Source organism: Lycorma delicatula, chromosome 9, assembly GCF_047948215.1.
Source record: "Lycorma delicatula isolate Av1 chromosome 9, ASM4794821v1, whole genome shotgun sequence".
NCBI classification, from domain to species: Eukaryota; Metazoa; Arthropoda; class Insecta; order Hemiptera; family Fulgoridae; genus Lycorma; species Lycorma delicatula.
Genome location: NC_134463.1, coordinates 107,034,870 through 107,053,448, shown reverse-complemented (window position 1 = coordinate 107,053,448; position 18,579 = coordinate 107,034,870). Strand labels below are relative to the sequence as shown.

Genomic DNA, 18,579 nt, shown 5'->3' with positions numbered 1-18,579 from the left:
ACTACTGATGATTTTCTTACTACATACCCACATTTCTTGTATATTATTTTTGTCAGTGATTTAGACGTGATCTTACATGTAATTTATTAAAAAAAAAAAATTGCGCTACATGAAATATGTTGAAAATTGAACTAGATACCTTTGAATGATTTTTTAATTCAGCAGTTTTTCTCCTTTAGATGCAGAAGATAGAAAACATATTTGATTAGTAAAAACTGAAAATTTAAAGCCTTTAAAATAAGTTGTTGTTTATTATATAGATTGACAGCTGTCCTTTTTTAAATATAAAATTTTTATTATAATTTCATTCTGTTGTGTAGATCAGTGTTATCCAACTGGCAGCCTGGGCTATACCTGGCCTGTGATATAAATTGCCTAGATACTGGTCCTCAACATTTCATAGCTTGAAACATTTGAAATATGGCTTCTTAAATTGCATTTCTTTTTTTTTAATAAGGCTTATTTATCTAAAATATACTATTGTAATTCAATTATTAAACAATTGCTTTGAAATGTAACAGAAATGAAGATAATAACAAATGGTGTATTACAGTACCAGGAGTCAAAGAATTTTCTTATTTAGGCAGTAAAATTATAAACAACGAACAAAATATGGACTATATCAAAAGCAGGTCACTACAAGCAAGGTGAGCTTTCATGCAGAAAAGAAATCTGTTACTATCAAACCTACTTTTGGTATTATAAAGAATTTGTCTTAAATATTTGTGTGTAGAAGCTACTTTATAGAATTTTATGGAAAATTATGTTGATATAAAAAACGTCTTTAACATAATCTTCTTTGAAGAAATAGGATAGTGAGTGTCAGTTTACAGCACCCCTGGTTAGTTAAGAGTAGAATTATAAGTAGCCTGTTAGATAATTAATGCATGAAATGTGTAATCCAAGCACAATGTAACGAAATGCAAAACTTAAAGGATTGACCTTACAAGGATTAGTACAGAATTGAAAGGAATAGAGAGTGCATATAATAATCATGTGTATTGACTGCTAATAAAATATCACTAATAAAATATATGAATCTAATTCTTAGCTTCTGCTGATTTTGCCTGTATTTGTAAGTATATTCAGTCAAAAAAAAAAATACATACATTTTTAAAACTTTTATTTTGCAGTATAGATGTAATTTAAAAGATAGTTTTATTTATTTTTTATGTAGTCACTGTGAACCTCAGTGCATTTGATGAGCCCAGGAACTAGTTTATTTTGACATCATACAAGTCCAATTTGTGATCTTCATCACATCATAACTGTGTCTTATGCCTCATCATAATTGCAAAAAGAAACTGGTCCACCCTTCTAGGAAGCGATCACTTAATTTTTCTTATTGATTTTAATATTATGAATTTTTTTATGAGACTGTGATGGTGCTGTTACTTTAGTTGTTATTTGTTTTTAAGTTTACTGTGATATACTTATGTTTCATATCTTGTGGCATACAATCCTGGAACTTGTCCTTTTGTCCTTTGATGCTCAAAGAATGTTTGCCTTAATTTTTTTATGCAGTAGGTAACATTTTTGACACCAGCATGTATTCTGTTTCCGATAACCTAATCTTTCTGTAATTATTTCCTAAATTAATGGTTTTTAATGCCTTCCACACATCAGTTTAATGATTTTTAGATGTATTAACGACTCAAGTTTTTCCCCTAATTTTTTAAGAATTTCATTTTTGACATTTGATGGCATTCCACTTCTTTCTTTATTGTTTTTCCCGGTTTAAATTTAAGACAATAATATTTCCTCTGCTCATAACTTTTTTACTGTAAACAGAAATGAGTCACTGGTTTCCTCATTTCTCCAAAAGTAAATTAAATTACTGAATATATCTTGCTGCTTGATAGAGTTGAGAACTTACACTACCTCTTGAGCACGCATCACAACTTTAATGTTGCTGTGCATCTAAGTCCTGTTTAACAGTATGCACCAGGTGCATTTGACCCAATATGTTTTACATGAAGGCATTGCCGAGTGTGAAAAATAATTTTACCTTTTATTTTATTATGCGTTTACCCCTTCTAAATAGTCTTCATATTAAAACATTTAATTTTAAATTATTTACTTTTAACTTGATGAAACAGTTTTAACTTGTAAAAATATATTTATTTATTTTTATGGATTTTATACTCTTTATTAGATATGACTTCTTAGAAATTTTTTGTTTATATTTTTGTCCAGGTGTGGAAACATTGACAGATTATAGATTTAAGTATGGAAGAAATCCATTGTTAGAACTACCATTAGCTATTAACCCAAGTGGTTGTGCTCGTTGTGAAGCAAAATTGCGCGGTCAGGGTTCATGGAAACGTGCTCACACACAGCGTACTGGATCGGCTGTTCGTCCAGTTTTTGCTCCTACGGCTGGACTAGGTACTGGTGAAGCTGCATGCCCTTATTCAAAACAATTTGTACATTCCAAATCATCACAGTACAAAAAAATGAAACAGGAATGGAGAAATAATGTTTATCTTGCTAGGTAAGATGCATCTTTTTTTTATTCATATCTATATAGTAAAAGAAAAGTGATGTGTGTTATTAAAGAAATTATAAAATTTTCTAATTTTTTCTAATAATAGAAGTTCTTACTGCAGTGTAAGGTAATTATTTGATACAGTGGTAAATATAATGTTTGAAAAAGTTTGTAATATATACTAATGTATACTAATTTTTTACTGGATTTTTTTTTGTAATTTTTTTGCTAATTTCAGTTTGACTATTTCTTACCTAACCTGGTCTAGTTAGTATTGTGAAATAAATTTATTTTGAAGGTAGTCATCAAATGTATCATTTTCTACTCTCTAAAGCAACATCAATTCTTCTCTTCTGATTTCTCTTAATTCTGTAGGAATTCTTCATAAATTGTGACATAACACAAAAGATGTGTTAAACATTTCATTTGGAATTAGTTCTGGTATTAGAATTTTTGGTTATAATCTTCTTCACTGATTAGTAGTTATTATAATTTAAAAAGTTAAGATACAATTTCATGGTGTGACGGTTAGTCACTGAGAAGCTAAAAATTAGTTTGTCATCATTAGAATTATACTGATCATTTATCTTCAGTTGTTTCAAAATCCTGTTTTTTTTAAGGTAGATAAAAAAAACATTGCTCCATTTGATTCAAATCTTATAACACATTATGTACTGCTCAGATTATCATTCTGTTCATTTTCTTTCTGTTTTTCTAATCTTTTGATTTTATCCTTAATTCTTAGATGTGTTCCTCATTATTACAATATATGCAATATTTCCAATTTTTTCAGTACATTCAATAAAATACCTAATAGTCTGTATGAATATTCTCATTTTGTAGGCTTGACTTAAAAAATGTGATTAATTATAATGAAAATATGATTCCAGTAATAGGAGGAGGTATATAAATCAATTATTTTTTGGCTAACTCAGTTATCAATCAATTTAAGTAGAAAGAAATCTACATGAATCAATATTGGGGATATTATACCCTCAGTGTAGCTTCAGGGTTTATTGTATCAAAAACTATGCACATTTTTGTAACAATTATTCATGAGATTTTTATCATATTCTAATTAACAACTAGTATTAAAAAGATTCTATACCTTCCTTGCTTTATGTTATGTTACTCATTGATAGGTATTATGTTATAATATATTGTTACTGATTTGAATGTTAACATATATACATCATTCTTTGTAGGATTTGGTCAGTTGATGAAATTTACAAATTTAAAGGAAGGTAATTCTTATCTTAATCTTTTTGATTAAAATTTGTAGTGTTTAGAAAATTGCCTATCCACAAGTTAGTAATATTTTTAATTGCATTACATTTTTTTTGTAAATTAGTTCAAATAATGTTTTTGTTATTTTGTGTTCTCGTAGATCCAAAATTCAAGGGTTGGGATTGTATGCTGCTCGTGACTTAGAAAGACATACTATGGTCATTGAATATATCGGTGAAATTATACGTACAGAATTGGCTGAAACTAGAGAGAAACAGTATGAAGCGAAGGTGATGTTTATGCTTTATTAATTTTTTTTTTTTTTAATTACTGATTTTTCATTCTGCTTTATGACCTGTTATTCTTGCTTTGCATATAAGTGAATAGTAAACAAATTTATTTCCTTAAATTAGAGTATTTTTTCTGATAGTTTATAAGTGTCATCAGATTTAAAAAAAAAAAAAAAAAAATCATTAGTTTACTGTTCTTAAACTGTTAGTTTTAAGGCCTTTGTATTATACCTTTAAGGTACATTAATTTTCTTATATATTTTACTGAAATTAATAGTTTTAAGATTCATATTATTCCTCTGTACTGTAAAATTATATTTTAAATTCTATTAATATAAACCATCTAGTACAGAATATTGAGATAAGACGTATCTTACCTTAACTTTACCCTGAAAACGTTTACGGAATCCTGCATCCCCAGTCTCAGTTGAAATATTTAATTAGACTGCATATTAAAAATACTAAAATAATTAAAATTGCATATTAATTTATTATGTGAGTGCTACAACAGATAGCAATCAGTACTGTTATTTTCATGGTATAACAATATATACTTTCATGGTAAGATATATCTTATCTCAATATTCTGTACTAGGTGGTTTATATTAATAGAATTTAAAATATAATTCTCATATATGAAAATTGGAATATAATTCTGATATACATATCATAAATTTGTGTTTCATTAAATTGAAATGTTAGCAATACACCTTTTGAACTGACAAATATTTTTATGTTGCTGTCAACAGAATCGAGGTATTTATATGTTTCGTCTCGATGAAGATAGAGTGGTGGATGCTACATTATGTGGTGGTCTAGCTCGCTATATTAATCATTCGTGTAATCCAAATTGCGTTGCTGAAACTGTTGAAGTTGAACGAGATGTGCGCATCATTATTTTTGCTAAACGACGGATCTCTCGTGGTGAAGAGGTTAGTTGATGTAATATTAGTAAGAAAAGTTCCATATATCCTCTACTTCGTAGGTGAAATCTGAAATTAGACATTGTTGATTTCATTTGTATTTTATAATTAATTATTTAATTTTTGCTAACTTTTACAGTACTTTAATTCCATTGATATATTATTTTTAATTCAACTTTAAGCTGTGTATTTTTAATTTTTCCAAACTCCATCATTACAAACTTACCCATTTGTTACAGTAGAAATCCTAAAATTATGACAAAGAAATTAGATAAAAACCATGAAACTTAATGATGACCTCTGGATCTTTGGAGATTTTTACCTAACAGTCAACTGCAAATTAGATATTTTTCTTCTGAAATGTAGTGTCTAAGTCTACGATACTTAAGTTAACTCCTTTTTATAAATTTAAGTTTTACTGTTTCTGCTTACGCCTCATGATTTCTTCATTGGATTTACAGATTACCTATGATATCCTGAATATTCTATAAAAAATTTTTTTCTCTTAAATAATCAGTCATTCACGAAAAAATTATAAATACCCACAAGTAATTAAATCATTATAAATTCACACAAGTAAACTTTTATTAAAACAACCAACCGCTTTGAGATATTGAAATAGAAATTTTTTAGTCACACAACCCTCAATTTTTTTTTTCTTTGAAAAATCTAATAAGTCAAATTGCCCTAATGTAAGAAGTTACACAAAATATTAAGTTCCTGAGATCAAGTTGAAAAGACACCAACACATTTGCATGTACGCAGAATTTTTTAACTGAAATTGTAGTACTTTTTTAACTTAAAAATTTCAGTTAATTGAGAAATAAATGCTCCAAGAGAAGAGCATTTTTTTTTTTACTTAGAATAACCTTTTTTGTGTTACAGTATGGTGAGAGTAAAAAATTGATTAATGTAAATTTCTGATTTAAATAAAAATTTGACTTGATTATTACAGCTGTTTCTATAATGAAGTGAGAAAAAAGATTTGATTTTTTGTTGATTAAGGAATTCTTAATGTTTTTGTTTGATTTTACAGTTTCTTCCAATTTATTCAAATACTTGGCACAACTAAATTATTGTAAATCTTGGTATATGAGTTGAATTTCATTTTGAAGGGAATTTTGGATAATTAAAAATTATTTTAAATAAGTGATTATTTTCGGATAGAGAATAAAGTCTAAATTTTACTGAAATGTTTACTGATATTTATATATATTTACATTGAGATTATGATAATAGCAGCGAGTTCAACTTGCTGCTGTTCAGTAAATGTTACAAATAAGAATATCAGTGGGTAGCTTCAAGGTTGCCTCTTCAGTGTTATATTTTCATTTGTCTAAGCTTTTTAGCTATATAAATGTACATTTTCATAATTGCATGTTGTAAAACATAAAAAATATGATTCTTCAACCGAGTTAAAAGTTAAAAATTTGCTACAATACAGTTTTAAAGCAAGAACTAAGTACAAGTATTTTATTCAAAAGTTGTTTACATGATAGGCAGAAATATGTATATGCCTCATATAATCATATCCTGTAGTTGTAGCTCTTATTCTAAATGTAGATTATGAAAAATATTTTATTTAAAAAAACAATAAAGTGATTGTAATGTAACGATAAGGATTTGTATTTATTAATGTTTTATATATATATATATATATTGTATATATGTTATTTTTTTCAGTTGGCTTATGACTACAAATTTGATATTGAAGATGACCAACATAAAATTCCTTGTATGTGTGGAGCACCGAATTGTCGTAAATGGATGAACTAATTTCGTTAAATTAAATAGTAAAATTTTAACCCCAATAATTTGCTGCTATGTTGTTTATTACACATTATTAATAGTGTTATTATTTTTACCTTTTTTGTGTAAATTTTAAAAGTATTACCATATTAATTTATTAATTCCATCTGTAAACTTTATTTGAATTTTTTATTAATTTAATATAAAAAAGGAACTTGTCATCAGTTTTATTTATTATTTTTATTTTTTTTTTTTTAATAAGTTTTATTAATTATACACTTTAAGAATATATCAATTTATTTTGTAACAAACTATTTGTAATTGTAGAAATGTATGTAGCTATATGTACAGCATAATGGAGAAATAGTATTATTATAAAAAGAAAAGAAGTAACAGTTTTTATATCATTTATACATAAGTGTAATATATTTATTTTATCATATAAAAAGTAGTATTTTGTTGTTTTTTTTTCTTGTTTCTTAATGTCTGAAAATTTGTAAAACAATGTTACATATTATACAGTTGTTGCCTTTTATGCTGGTTTTACGGCTTTGTGTTGACAATATCTATCCTATGGCTGTATATATATATATATACACACACACACACACACACACACAAGTTTATATATAAATACAAATGTATATTCTATAAGCTATGATTGTATATTGTTATCATTCAAATATCATAATTATATTTTAGTTCAGTGTAAATTATGATGTTTTGTAGAACTTTTAAAATATTTTAAGCATAAAATATTGTATCACAGTTCATGATTGATACTAGAGATTATTTAGATGAGTAGGTAGATCGTTCGTTAGATGTAGATAAATCTTCATCGTTATTAATTACAATATTACTAATAAAAAATAAAATAAAAACGTTTTTTCCGATTTATTTTTTTAAATATTTAAATGAATTTTATATCTAAAACATTACTTTTTTTTACTTTTATCACAAATTTAATATATTCATTATATGATAAATAGTCATGATATTATGCATCATTCTTTTGTGTTAAAAATTACAAACTATTATTATTTTTGTATAGTTCCTAATTATGAGTTATTATATTTTTAAGAATTCATGTATGAATGAACGGGGAAAATATTTTTAGATTAATTGGTGTGTTATTGTTGTATTGTACTTTATCTTTTTAGTTACAATTAGTTATTTTTTCCTTTCTTTGTCTCTTATACCCAGTATAATATATTATGTATTTGTAGGTTTTATAAAATTAATATTAATTGCAATAACCTAAATTAATAATTTTAAACCTATGGTATTTTTAATAATAATAAAAAATTGTTAGAAATTAAATAATGAAATAACAATAAACTGGCATTAACCAAATGGTTTTTATTGACTGTAAATTAATTTGATTTTATATTATGTAACATACATATAAAGATCAGTTAATAAAAAATTATAGTTTTGAATATTTTAAATATAATTAAAATGTTACTGATAATGTTATGTATATTTGTATATGTATTTATTTATTATATAATTCTATAAATAAATGAACTGCATTTCTCCATAATACACAAATACACTAAATGTCCACTGCATCTAAAATGTACAATTGATAATTATAATTTCTCATATTTTTTATTATTGAATATTTTTATAATAAGAAATATGTTAAAAAATTACTAAATAAAATCGTAAAATAAAATGGTTCTATTAATTATTAAATAAATATTATATTTATGCACAGTTTATAATGCATTTTAGTTTACCTTATAATTTGTAATTATGATGTACAAGTTTTCCTCTTATAATAGAAGCAGTACTCAAAATTATTATAATAGTGCAGTCTGACTGTGAAATCTCTAGTAACATTGATAACACACAAATGTATTGTAATGCCACTTGTTTGCATAAAAATATAAAGATCAAGGATATTCTATGATAAATCACAATAAACATCATTGTAAACAAAGAAAACATTACATAGATAGTACAATAATGATTAAAATGCATCAGAAAATAAAACATGCTCAACAATACAAAAGAAACTTTGTAACTTATAAATGACAAATTATTTTTTAAAAAAAACTTCAAAATACTTTGATTTTTAGTGATTTTTAAAAATAGAAAACATTTAGCATGATTAATAATGCCAAAATTACACTTTTGATTTTCAGAAATGTACTTCAAATTCTTGCTCTAAAACTTAAATATAAAGTATTGATTCTAAGCAAGTTATTTATTTTAGGTCCTAATATTGAAAATTTAAATATAAATATAACATATTTTTTTATTAAACCCTTGACTGCCATATGAAAATGGGCTACAGTTGGCTTATCTTTCATATAGCTGTATAATAATAATTATACTATAATAATAATTATTATTATTATTATAGTATAATTATTATTATACAGGATATATTTAAATCCAAATTGAATGGTGATTTCATTTTTTTAAGTAACATTTTATATTAAAAAAAAGTAGCCTTAAGCTTGTGTACATTTTTTAGAATTTTATAAAATATATTTACTCGCTTACTATTTCATCAATGTATATAAATAATAGTAATCCTTAAGTTTTGACTAAAAAATTAAGTTACCATAATCTGTTTAATGATAATAATTTGTTTTTGTTTTCATAGATGATGTATAATTAATTAAATAAATAGAGTTTACTCTCTCTTTTTCAGTCTGTTTTATCAGCCTTTTCTGTAATGTATAATAAAGTGTTAATAATCAAGATCAGATGGACCTAAACAAAAATCGTATTATACCTTCTCCCGTTCTAGCTTAGGTATGTTCCAGCTTCTGTTTATATCCATCTCTTTTTGGTTTACCCAGCTTTCTTTATCCTTGAGGATAGTATAATTCAATCTTATGACTTAAATTTTTAAGTGCCTAAAACCTTCATACAATTATTTCTATCAGTGATACAAAACCAAATTGGATTAACGTAAATCAAGAGCCAATGCAATAGTCATGGTTCTTGACAATATTTCTATGATAAATTATCTTGTAATAGGACCAAGCAGTATTTTAAAGCTATATAAAATATAAATTATTTATTTTATGTATATTTTTAACTGTACAGGTTCCTCCACTTCATGAACTTGTCCTAACAGGTACATATATGTGAATTATCTTACTTGTAATCAAGGATGCACTTCTTGTACCATTCTACTACAGTTGAAAAAGACATACTGTATGTGTATTTACCACATGAAGTCTATGTTTTACTGGCATATTAGAACGGCAGCATCTGCACTTTTCATCAAAAAAAAAGTTCCCAGTTAAAAATGTTGTTGCTTGATATATATATATATATATATATATATATATATATATATATATGTATTACACACTAAAAATTTCTTTAAAGTATTTCCTGAACATAAGTGTTGGGGATTTTGTGTGATTAATATCTTGCTTTAAAATTGTTTAATTTCAACCTATACTCCTGAATTTTCTAGGCATGTGATTATTTTTTTAAATTTTATTCAGAGCTTATATGTTTTTAAAAAAAACACTGATCCATTTAAAATAAAAATTAAGCTCATAAAAATATTTTTCCTTTTAGGAAAATTGCCTGTTTTTGCCCTGTTTATGAATAAAACCCCTTTCTTCTTTGGACCTGTTAGATCATCCAGTTTTTTAAATTTCTGGATTCAAAGGTTAACAGACATATGGTGAGTTAAGTTTTTTGAGCTAAGTTTTTTTTAATTTTATATATAATAGATACAAAAGCAATCATTTTTGTTACACCATAAGAGTTTGGGAATAGAAGGCTTCATTCACTTAATAGCAATGTATCAAGAATAAGTTGACTTAGGACTAAAGTGCATTAGGACTAGCTTATACATTTCATATATGTGAAATCCATGTAAAATAACGTATTGATTTTGAGCTGCAGTGTCATGCTTTGAGATGATGACAATCTCATTGTAACATAAACTCATATTGAGATTATGTTGGCCTACCTTATTAGCCTGTAAATCACATTTAGGTTAATTTTTATAAATCATTTAATAATCTCTACATTTTATCAGAAATTATAACATCTCCGATTAATTTTTTTTTTTAAGTACATTTATGCGTGCTTACTTGTGATCGAGTTAGTCGGCCACCACTGGAGAAAGTCTAGGAGAAAATATACGAATGCCTTATCAGTTATTAGTGCATTCAAGTAATTATTCATGTATAGTTAATAACTGTTTTTTTTTTTATCTAATCAATTTTAACTACACTAACTATTTAACATCCCCAGTTTTCAATCTCATTAAAATCAGTTAAGAGAGAGTTTATTGTATATGTTTATACTTTTTATGTCATTTACATGTATTTAATTACTGTATCTAGATTAATAAAATGCAGTTTATAATATTATGTAAATAAGAATCGTAGTAAATAATTATCCCCGCAGTTATTACTATTAATAAAAAGAAAAATAAGTTTATAAGATAAATTATTTATAAAGTATGGAAAAGTATTTTTATTACTTTTTTTAATTTAAATGTTTTTGTATATTAGTGTAATATATTATGTTAATAAATTAATTAATTAAAATAAATAAATAAATAAAAAACAATGTAATAAATACTGATGGAGTGTTATTGTTATTATTGTTATTTAATGTTGTTAATTGCTATTACTGCTATTTACTATTATTATTATAATACAGTTATTTCTTCTATAAATATATATTTCATAATTATTATAATATTATTGTATTGTATACATTGTGATCTTGGTTAAAAAGAAAAAAAAATTAAGCCAGTTTTAAGGCCATATAATGGGTCCAATTTTAAAATAATTGTGTAAATAATAATTAAATATATATTTAAAAATAATACTATATTTTAGCTAATAAATAATTTGGTATACTTTAATTAATTTAAATAAAATATTATTGTACAAAATGAAATGTAAGTTTTATTTATTATTAATTATTCATAAATGTGTAATTTTTAAAGTATGTCAAGGAAATATCAGAACTTTTTAAATAGCATGCCAGTGCAATAGTGCAGTCATGAAGCCTGTTAAGAGTGACTTAAAATCACTGTTAATCTGCCTTAAAATTGCATCATTTTGTCTCTTAGTTTTTATATCTGGATTGTTTATGTAAGTGTTTGCATATTACTATATTACTGACAGATTTTCTACTATACAAAATGAAGGGATTGTTGTTCTATGTACCTCTAAATTAATTATTTTTACTATTTAAATTATGTTGCTTTATATCATTGCCTATGTGTATGTAAAGAATCGATTCAGATAAATCTAGACACATGAATTAGTTTAAATTTAATGCTTTAAGTTTTAAGAATTTTATTCAGAAGGATCCAATTATTATATAACTTAGATTGATACTTATTAGGTAGGAATTTTATCGATGGACCTTTAAAAAAAAAAGGCTGAAGTACTATCATTCCACACCACATCATGTAGGTTGGCAAGATTTTTTTTTTTTTTTTTTGCTAAGTTATTATTGTAGTTGGTTTTATCCTTATTTACTGATACTCAAAAATTTTTTGTCTAAATATATTTAATAAAATCAAAATATTTGTTTCAAACAAAAAATTCATAAACCCATTTCTAACTGAAGTAGATCTGGCTTCAAATAAACTAACCAAGAATACTAAAATTAAATTACAGCTTTTAATTTTTTGCTTTTCTGTAATGTCAGTAAAATAAATAATTGCGTATTTTATTTTATTTTATGTTAACCATGGAAAAATAACAAATATTAAAAATATATGTACTTTTTATTTTTACTTACTTTACATGAGCCAGTAATATCACCTTTTGTACATTACTGTAAGCCAGTTCTAGTTATGTAATAGAATGTTGAAAATTTTCAAAACATTTATTAATATTTTTTTTTTTTTTGACAAAATCGTACACGATTTGTTATGATGTCATTATCTTTTAAATTTTGTCCGCACTTGTGGAAACATAATTAAGCATATTGCAATGTAAATTAAGTTTAGTGACCTTTTAATCAAAATAATGTTATAAATTAATTAGCTATTATTGCACCCCATTGTCTAAATTTACATATTCATTAAAGTTCAGTAGACGATTCTGTTGATTTATTTTTTTTTTTTCAGAATATTGTACTTTAGCAGTGCAGAACTTTATTAATGTAGAAAGGTTTGAAAAATAGCCAAGAGAAGGGACTTTGTGAAAGATACAGTAAAGTTTACATATTTCAAATTATTTTGAGTTGTTGGACAGGCTATTTAAAGCCAAGAACTGATCTGACAGTGGAAGGTCCAGGGGTTTTAATGTCTTAAATGCTGTTCTACCACAAACATCAGTTAACATAAACTAATACTTTATACATAACAGTTATACGTTAACTCCAGTTTGTCCAGAAAAAGGAAATTTTGAGTTGGCAAACATGTTACTACCAAGTTTGGCACAACTATGATCTGCCAAATTTAATATACATCTTTTACAACCATTATATATATAATGAACCATTATGTAGAACTTCTCCATTTAGTGTCACCATCATTAATATGGTGTTCTGTGAAATACCAGCTCCCTTACATCTTTGTTGTGTTCAGATTTTCCTTGGTCTATTTTATTATTTGTCCCCTTATATCTTGCATTGTTACTCTGTTTTTTGGCTTCAATCTCTTCCTTCCTTTCCTCTTCTCTTACTCATCTGTTCTCTGAAGAGCTGCTTTTAAAAATATTTTCCATTCAGAACATCTCTAATACAGTTAATATTCCTCTGAACCACATGTCGGAATATTTATTCTCATGAAGTCCTCCTAAGTACCTCCTTATGTAATACTCAGTCCAACCATTTTACTCAATATTTTTCTGCATCCACTTCTCAGAAGTTTCAATCTTGTCCTATGCCATTTGTTAAATTACTTTCATTGTATTATTTTATTAAGAATCTTTTTCGACATAAATTGTAATTAACATTGCCTATTCTGATCAATACCAATTTCATGTGTAGTAAAATTGTACCTGTTATTTTTTAATTGAGGATTTATAGAAACTGGTTTATTAAATGTGGCTTTGGCAGTGATATTTTGTTTTTAACTTATCCTTTAATTGTCAGGTTGCTGCTGTCTGAGACGTTCCAAGTTCCTGGCATTTAGAAAATATAATGAATTCATCTTACCATTTTACTGAAGGCCCGAGATAACTTACTTGGTTTATTAAATCCCTGTACAATTATTGCATATAAAAAAATCATCCATCTATTAATTAAACCATAAGTTCTGTAATTGGTATGTTTCTCACGATAACGTTTGGATGTTTAGAATTAATTATATGACTATACAAATTTTATTCTCTATATATGAATGAGTGTTTGTAATTGAAATTTAACAGTTTTAAAAATGTGTACAAATATGACCAGTAATAATATGTCATTAACATATCGTGATTACTAATATCTGTTCAAAAGATTGTGTTATAACACTGCATTGCATTAGATTATATAAATAATAAATTTCAGTTTACATGATGCTGTCTCTTTCCCCTCAAAATCAGGTTGCTTTAAGCACAGTTGAGATAGCATTATGAATTTCCTCCATGTTTTTCAACATTTTTGTGTATATGTTATGTGAAGTATGTTATGCAATACTCTACAAAAAGATTTCATTATCCTTTTTCATCATTCATACTTTCTTATTTAAGATAACTCCATTACAATTTGTCAGCAGTGTTAGATTATTCATGCATCATGTGACATTAAATTTCATACATTCACCATGTTTAATGTTAAGCACCCTCCCCTTGTTTAATGTTTTTTTTTATAAGTTATATGAACTTTTATTGTAACCTACTCTGAACCTTCATCTCATAGTTAATGTATAGTAACAATAAGATACATCATAGTCCAGGTGAACAGTTAATGATTATTGATGAATTGTAGCATTACACTCTAAAAACAATGCTATGTTAATTGCACTACCTCTCATATTTTATTTCCTGTAAAGAAAAAATTGAATTGTGCATTCATATATTGTTAAAACATTAAGATATATTGATGTGAGGTCAAGTAAATATTAGTTTTTATATTTTAACCATGTACTCACATTCCACCCGCAGTGATTGTTACTTTTGAAACTTTGTGTTTAGAACGGAAGGTAACAAATTATAAAAACTCACAAAATATAGTCAATCTAAAATCTGATATATCATATTACTTAAAATTTGTAAGTGATATTTATTTATTATACTTATATTATTAAAGTACATAAATCTGATCCATTTATTTTAATTTATTATATTAAGACTCATTACATGGTTTTGAGATGAAATAAAAATAATTTTAGATAACCATTTTCTAAAAATACTACTGCTACTACTATTAAAATTTATTAAAAATGTAGATTTTAAAGATTTACACAAAGTTTTCCATTAATTTTTCTTGTGTTAGCATAATTTTCCTGACTTACATGCATTGTGTTTTGTTCCTGCTTTGATATTCTCAGTTGAATATCCTGTGAAAGATTAATCTACTTTCATCGAAACATTAATGTCACAGTCACCAACAGCAGCCATTTGAACATTACATCCATCACTCATTTCATTCTGTCATTTAAAATTTTAACTATTACCAGTCAAGATTTATTCTACTTCAAGAAAAATATTTTGACATTCTTTTATTCTTCTGAAATATTTAAAAGGACAAAAGGCCTAATTAGTGAACGGTAATTCTATTGGATTAAACAGTTTAAATTGCAAACATATGTCAGCACTTAATTGGTGCCAGACCAGTGTCATTAAATCCTTTACATTAATAACATTTTGAAGTCATCTAGCTTCATTAATCAAGTTATTACACCCAACAAACTCATATTTTAATGTAATTTTTGAGATTACAATTTACAGTACTGTAATAAGTACTTATCTTTTCTATTAGAATAGTATTAAATGACCATATGTCTTTCTCACATACCAATTTATAATTTTGATTAACTAGGAGGGCGTATGTGTAGTTGATGAGGAGATACTCCTGGATATGTATACTGGATTAACTACCAACCATCTTTGAAATCTCCAATCAATCAACGCATTGGTATGCAATACAATATTAGGAAATCAAATCGATCATTAACATTTTCATACATTAATTTTAGTAATACATCTCTATCAATGTAGGGATATATATACATATATTCAATCATAAGATGCTCTGTTGTGATCCTCTTTTCAGGTTACGCCAGTTTAGACGATCACCATAATTATCTCATTTAAGCCACAAAAATACTCCTACATTCAAGTGCTTACTTAATTTTAATAATTTTATTTTATTATTTTTGCACCTATTTTCTTAAGTATTCTTCAACCTCAGCAGGAGTAATTTTTATGTCCAGGTGCCCTTTCTGATGAAAACTAATCTTTGAAAGGTTAATGATACAGAAATAAGTATTTGTAAAATACTAAACCGATCAGAATTTAACTTAAAATCTTCTGGATGAATGATGGAAGTCAGTTTTTTAATTTATGCGATAACTTATTAAAATAGTGCCTTTCCCATTTCCTGATGCAAGTGATATATAGAATTAATAGATGCTTGTTATTACAATATGTTTTTCCAAGATTTAATGATAAATTTTCTGTTTTTTAATGTTTTATATAATATTATAAATTCCCAATTTTATTATTATTCATTAAAATAATGTTTTTTTAATGTTTATGGAAAAATTATGTAAATGGCTAAGATGTGAAGATACAAACTATCTCTCACAGTTATAATCAAAAGTATCTCGGTGTTACTTAAGATCTCATGCAGTAAGCTTCATTACTGGTGTGCATATTTCTATTTGCTATAATGTTATATTGATAATGTAAATATTAATTTTACCATGACAAGCCACATAAAGGAACCTTACTATCAGACACTTCACAACACTCATGATGATTATTTTTCCTCCAATCAAATTTAAAGTTAACATTGGATTGTAGATTGTTAATATATGGTACTTAAACTGCATAAATTTAATTTTTTTAGTTTTAAAATATTTCAGGCATGACAAGAATCCTTCAGGAACATCATGACCAAGCATTTACACATTCAGTGCTAAAATTAAATACCTGTTAAAAATTTTATGTCGGTGTATTAAAACTAGATCATAGTGACTAAGAAAGATAAAACTAATGATGCGGTTTGTGGAAAGTAACTTTGGTAAGATCATACAGTTTGAAAGCACTGTACATTTGTAGTGGTTTATTATTTACTGCGTTTGGATATTTTTTTAACAAATCTCATGCATATAATTAATTAGTAAGCATAAAACAAGAGATCTATTTTGTCATGTCTTAGAATTAATAATTAAATTTTATATAGGATTAAGTAGTAATTAATTTTATTTGAGATATAATTATTAATGATTATTTCTTTAATTAATTTATGAAAAAGAAAATAAATTATTTTAATAATATTTATATACTGATGTAATTATTAGTCCACAAAATATTTTCTGTAAATTTTAATATCGTAACTATATTAAGTTTTATTATGATTAACAGATTTAATTATAATTAAATGAAAAAAGAGAAGTATTTGTGTATTATTTTAGTTTAATATTATTAATTTTATTTACCAGTGTTTTATTATTTATCTGTATATGTATACTAATAGAGTTAGTTGTAGCAGAAAAGCATTATTATATTTAAGATTTTGAATATTTATAAGTTACAGTAGAATTCTAATTTTTTATCTTAACTGGAATTAGAAGAAATCTGATGATCAATTTTCACTAAATGTGTAATGAAAAACAATAACAAGAAATGTGCAATCAAGTAAAAATTAGATCGACTATGTATGATTCTATTGTGGTAGTCATTCTTGAAACTGGTATCCTCTGATTAAATTATTGTCAATCTGCATCGCTTCAAGAATTCTTTTAACCTTTCTTTGTCCATTTCTTGTTTGTTTTACCCATTTTCAATGTAATAATTTATATTAAGTACTCCACAATTCTTCTTATCTGATTCTATAGGCAGACTCTTCATTCCAACCAGTTTACTTTTTTCTCCTCTCCCCTCACAACCATATGATTTATACTCTCTGTTTTGATTCTTTCAAAGGCAAAAATTCTTTCTCTGAATCGTACAAAAAAGTCTTCTTAGAAATTAGTCTGACAGTAGGAGTGTTATGCAGAAGAGCTGCTTGATTTATGGTTTGTAACAAACCTTATTTGGGAAAATTAGTGTAATATCTCACTTCATAATACCTAATTTTAAAAGTCGCTACTTGATACAATACATAATCTTCCTTAATGCTCTTATATTGCACATCACACACTCCCACTCTTTGTTCCATACCTTCATCATCATATCTGTTAACAGTTTATTAGTTTTATCGAATTGATCAGAGTTTGCTACAAAACACAAACAAAATAAATGGCAAAGTAGTAGTTTAGCATGAATGATCATTTTGGTGGCAGGCTTGCCATTTAGGTAGTAGAGTTTAAAATTGTCTATTTGATAACTAGGTCAGCTAATTGGGAGGAAATCTACTGTAATATCATTGGTTCGAAATACTATTTTTTTTTCATATTTTTAATTATTACAGTTAATATGCAATATATCTGTTGATAATAATTTAATAAATTAGGAAAATTTTTGTTTCTGTTAATTTAATTATTATATATTTAAAATAAATAAAATATTATTTCTTTCTTTTTATTATAAAATAATAAAAAAAAGTTTTAATTGTTTTCTTATTTTATTATTATTAATATGGTGATTGTTATTAAAGGGTTGTTTGTTTTCTTTCTAATTAGTAATGTTTTACTATCATTTTATATTCAATTAACTGAAACTTGTGTTACTTTTTTTTGTTATTTATGTGTGTTGTTTTGTTATAAATGTTTTTATCATGAATTTTTTTTACTGATGTTAAGAAAATTAATAATATAATATTATTATATAAAAAAAGAAATGCTTTT

At 25.6% G+C, this 18,579-nt stretch overlaps 1 protein-coding gene and 1 long non-coding RNA gene across 2 annotated transcripts in view; one reads left to right on the top strand and one right to left on the bottom strand.

Annotated features, from left to right (window-relative positions):
* The window catches only part of LOC142330615 (uncharacterized), a 279,378-nt gene extending 272,542 nt beyond the window's left edge, over positions 1 to 6,836 (top strand). The window contains exons 64-67 of the mRNA XM_075376020.1: positions 2,197 to 2,494; positions 3,876 to 4,005; positions 4,755 to 4,937; positions 6,612 to 6,836. Coding sequence (XP_075232135.1) covers positions 2,197 to 2,494; positions 3,876 to 4,005; positions 4,755 to 4,937; positions 6,612 to 6,704 — 704 coding nt within the window. The 3' untranslated portion in view covers positions 6,705 to 6,836. The remainder of the gene's footprint in view (positions 1 to 2,196; positions 2,495 to 3,875; positions 4,006 to 4,754; positions 4,938 to 6,611) is intronic.
* Positions 2,496 to 8,551, bottom strand: LOC142330616 (uncharacterized). Its single transcript, XR_012757822.1, has 2 exons — positions 8,420 to 8,551; positions 2,496 to 4,997 (listed from the first exon to the last, which is right to left on the bottom strand). It is a non-coding gene; the product is annotated as an uncharacterized LOC142330616 (long non-coding RNA).
* Between the last annotated feature and the right edge of the window lie 10,028 nt (positions 8,552 to 18,579).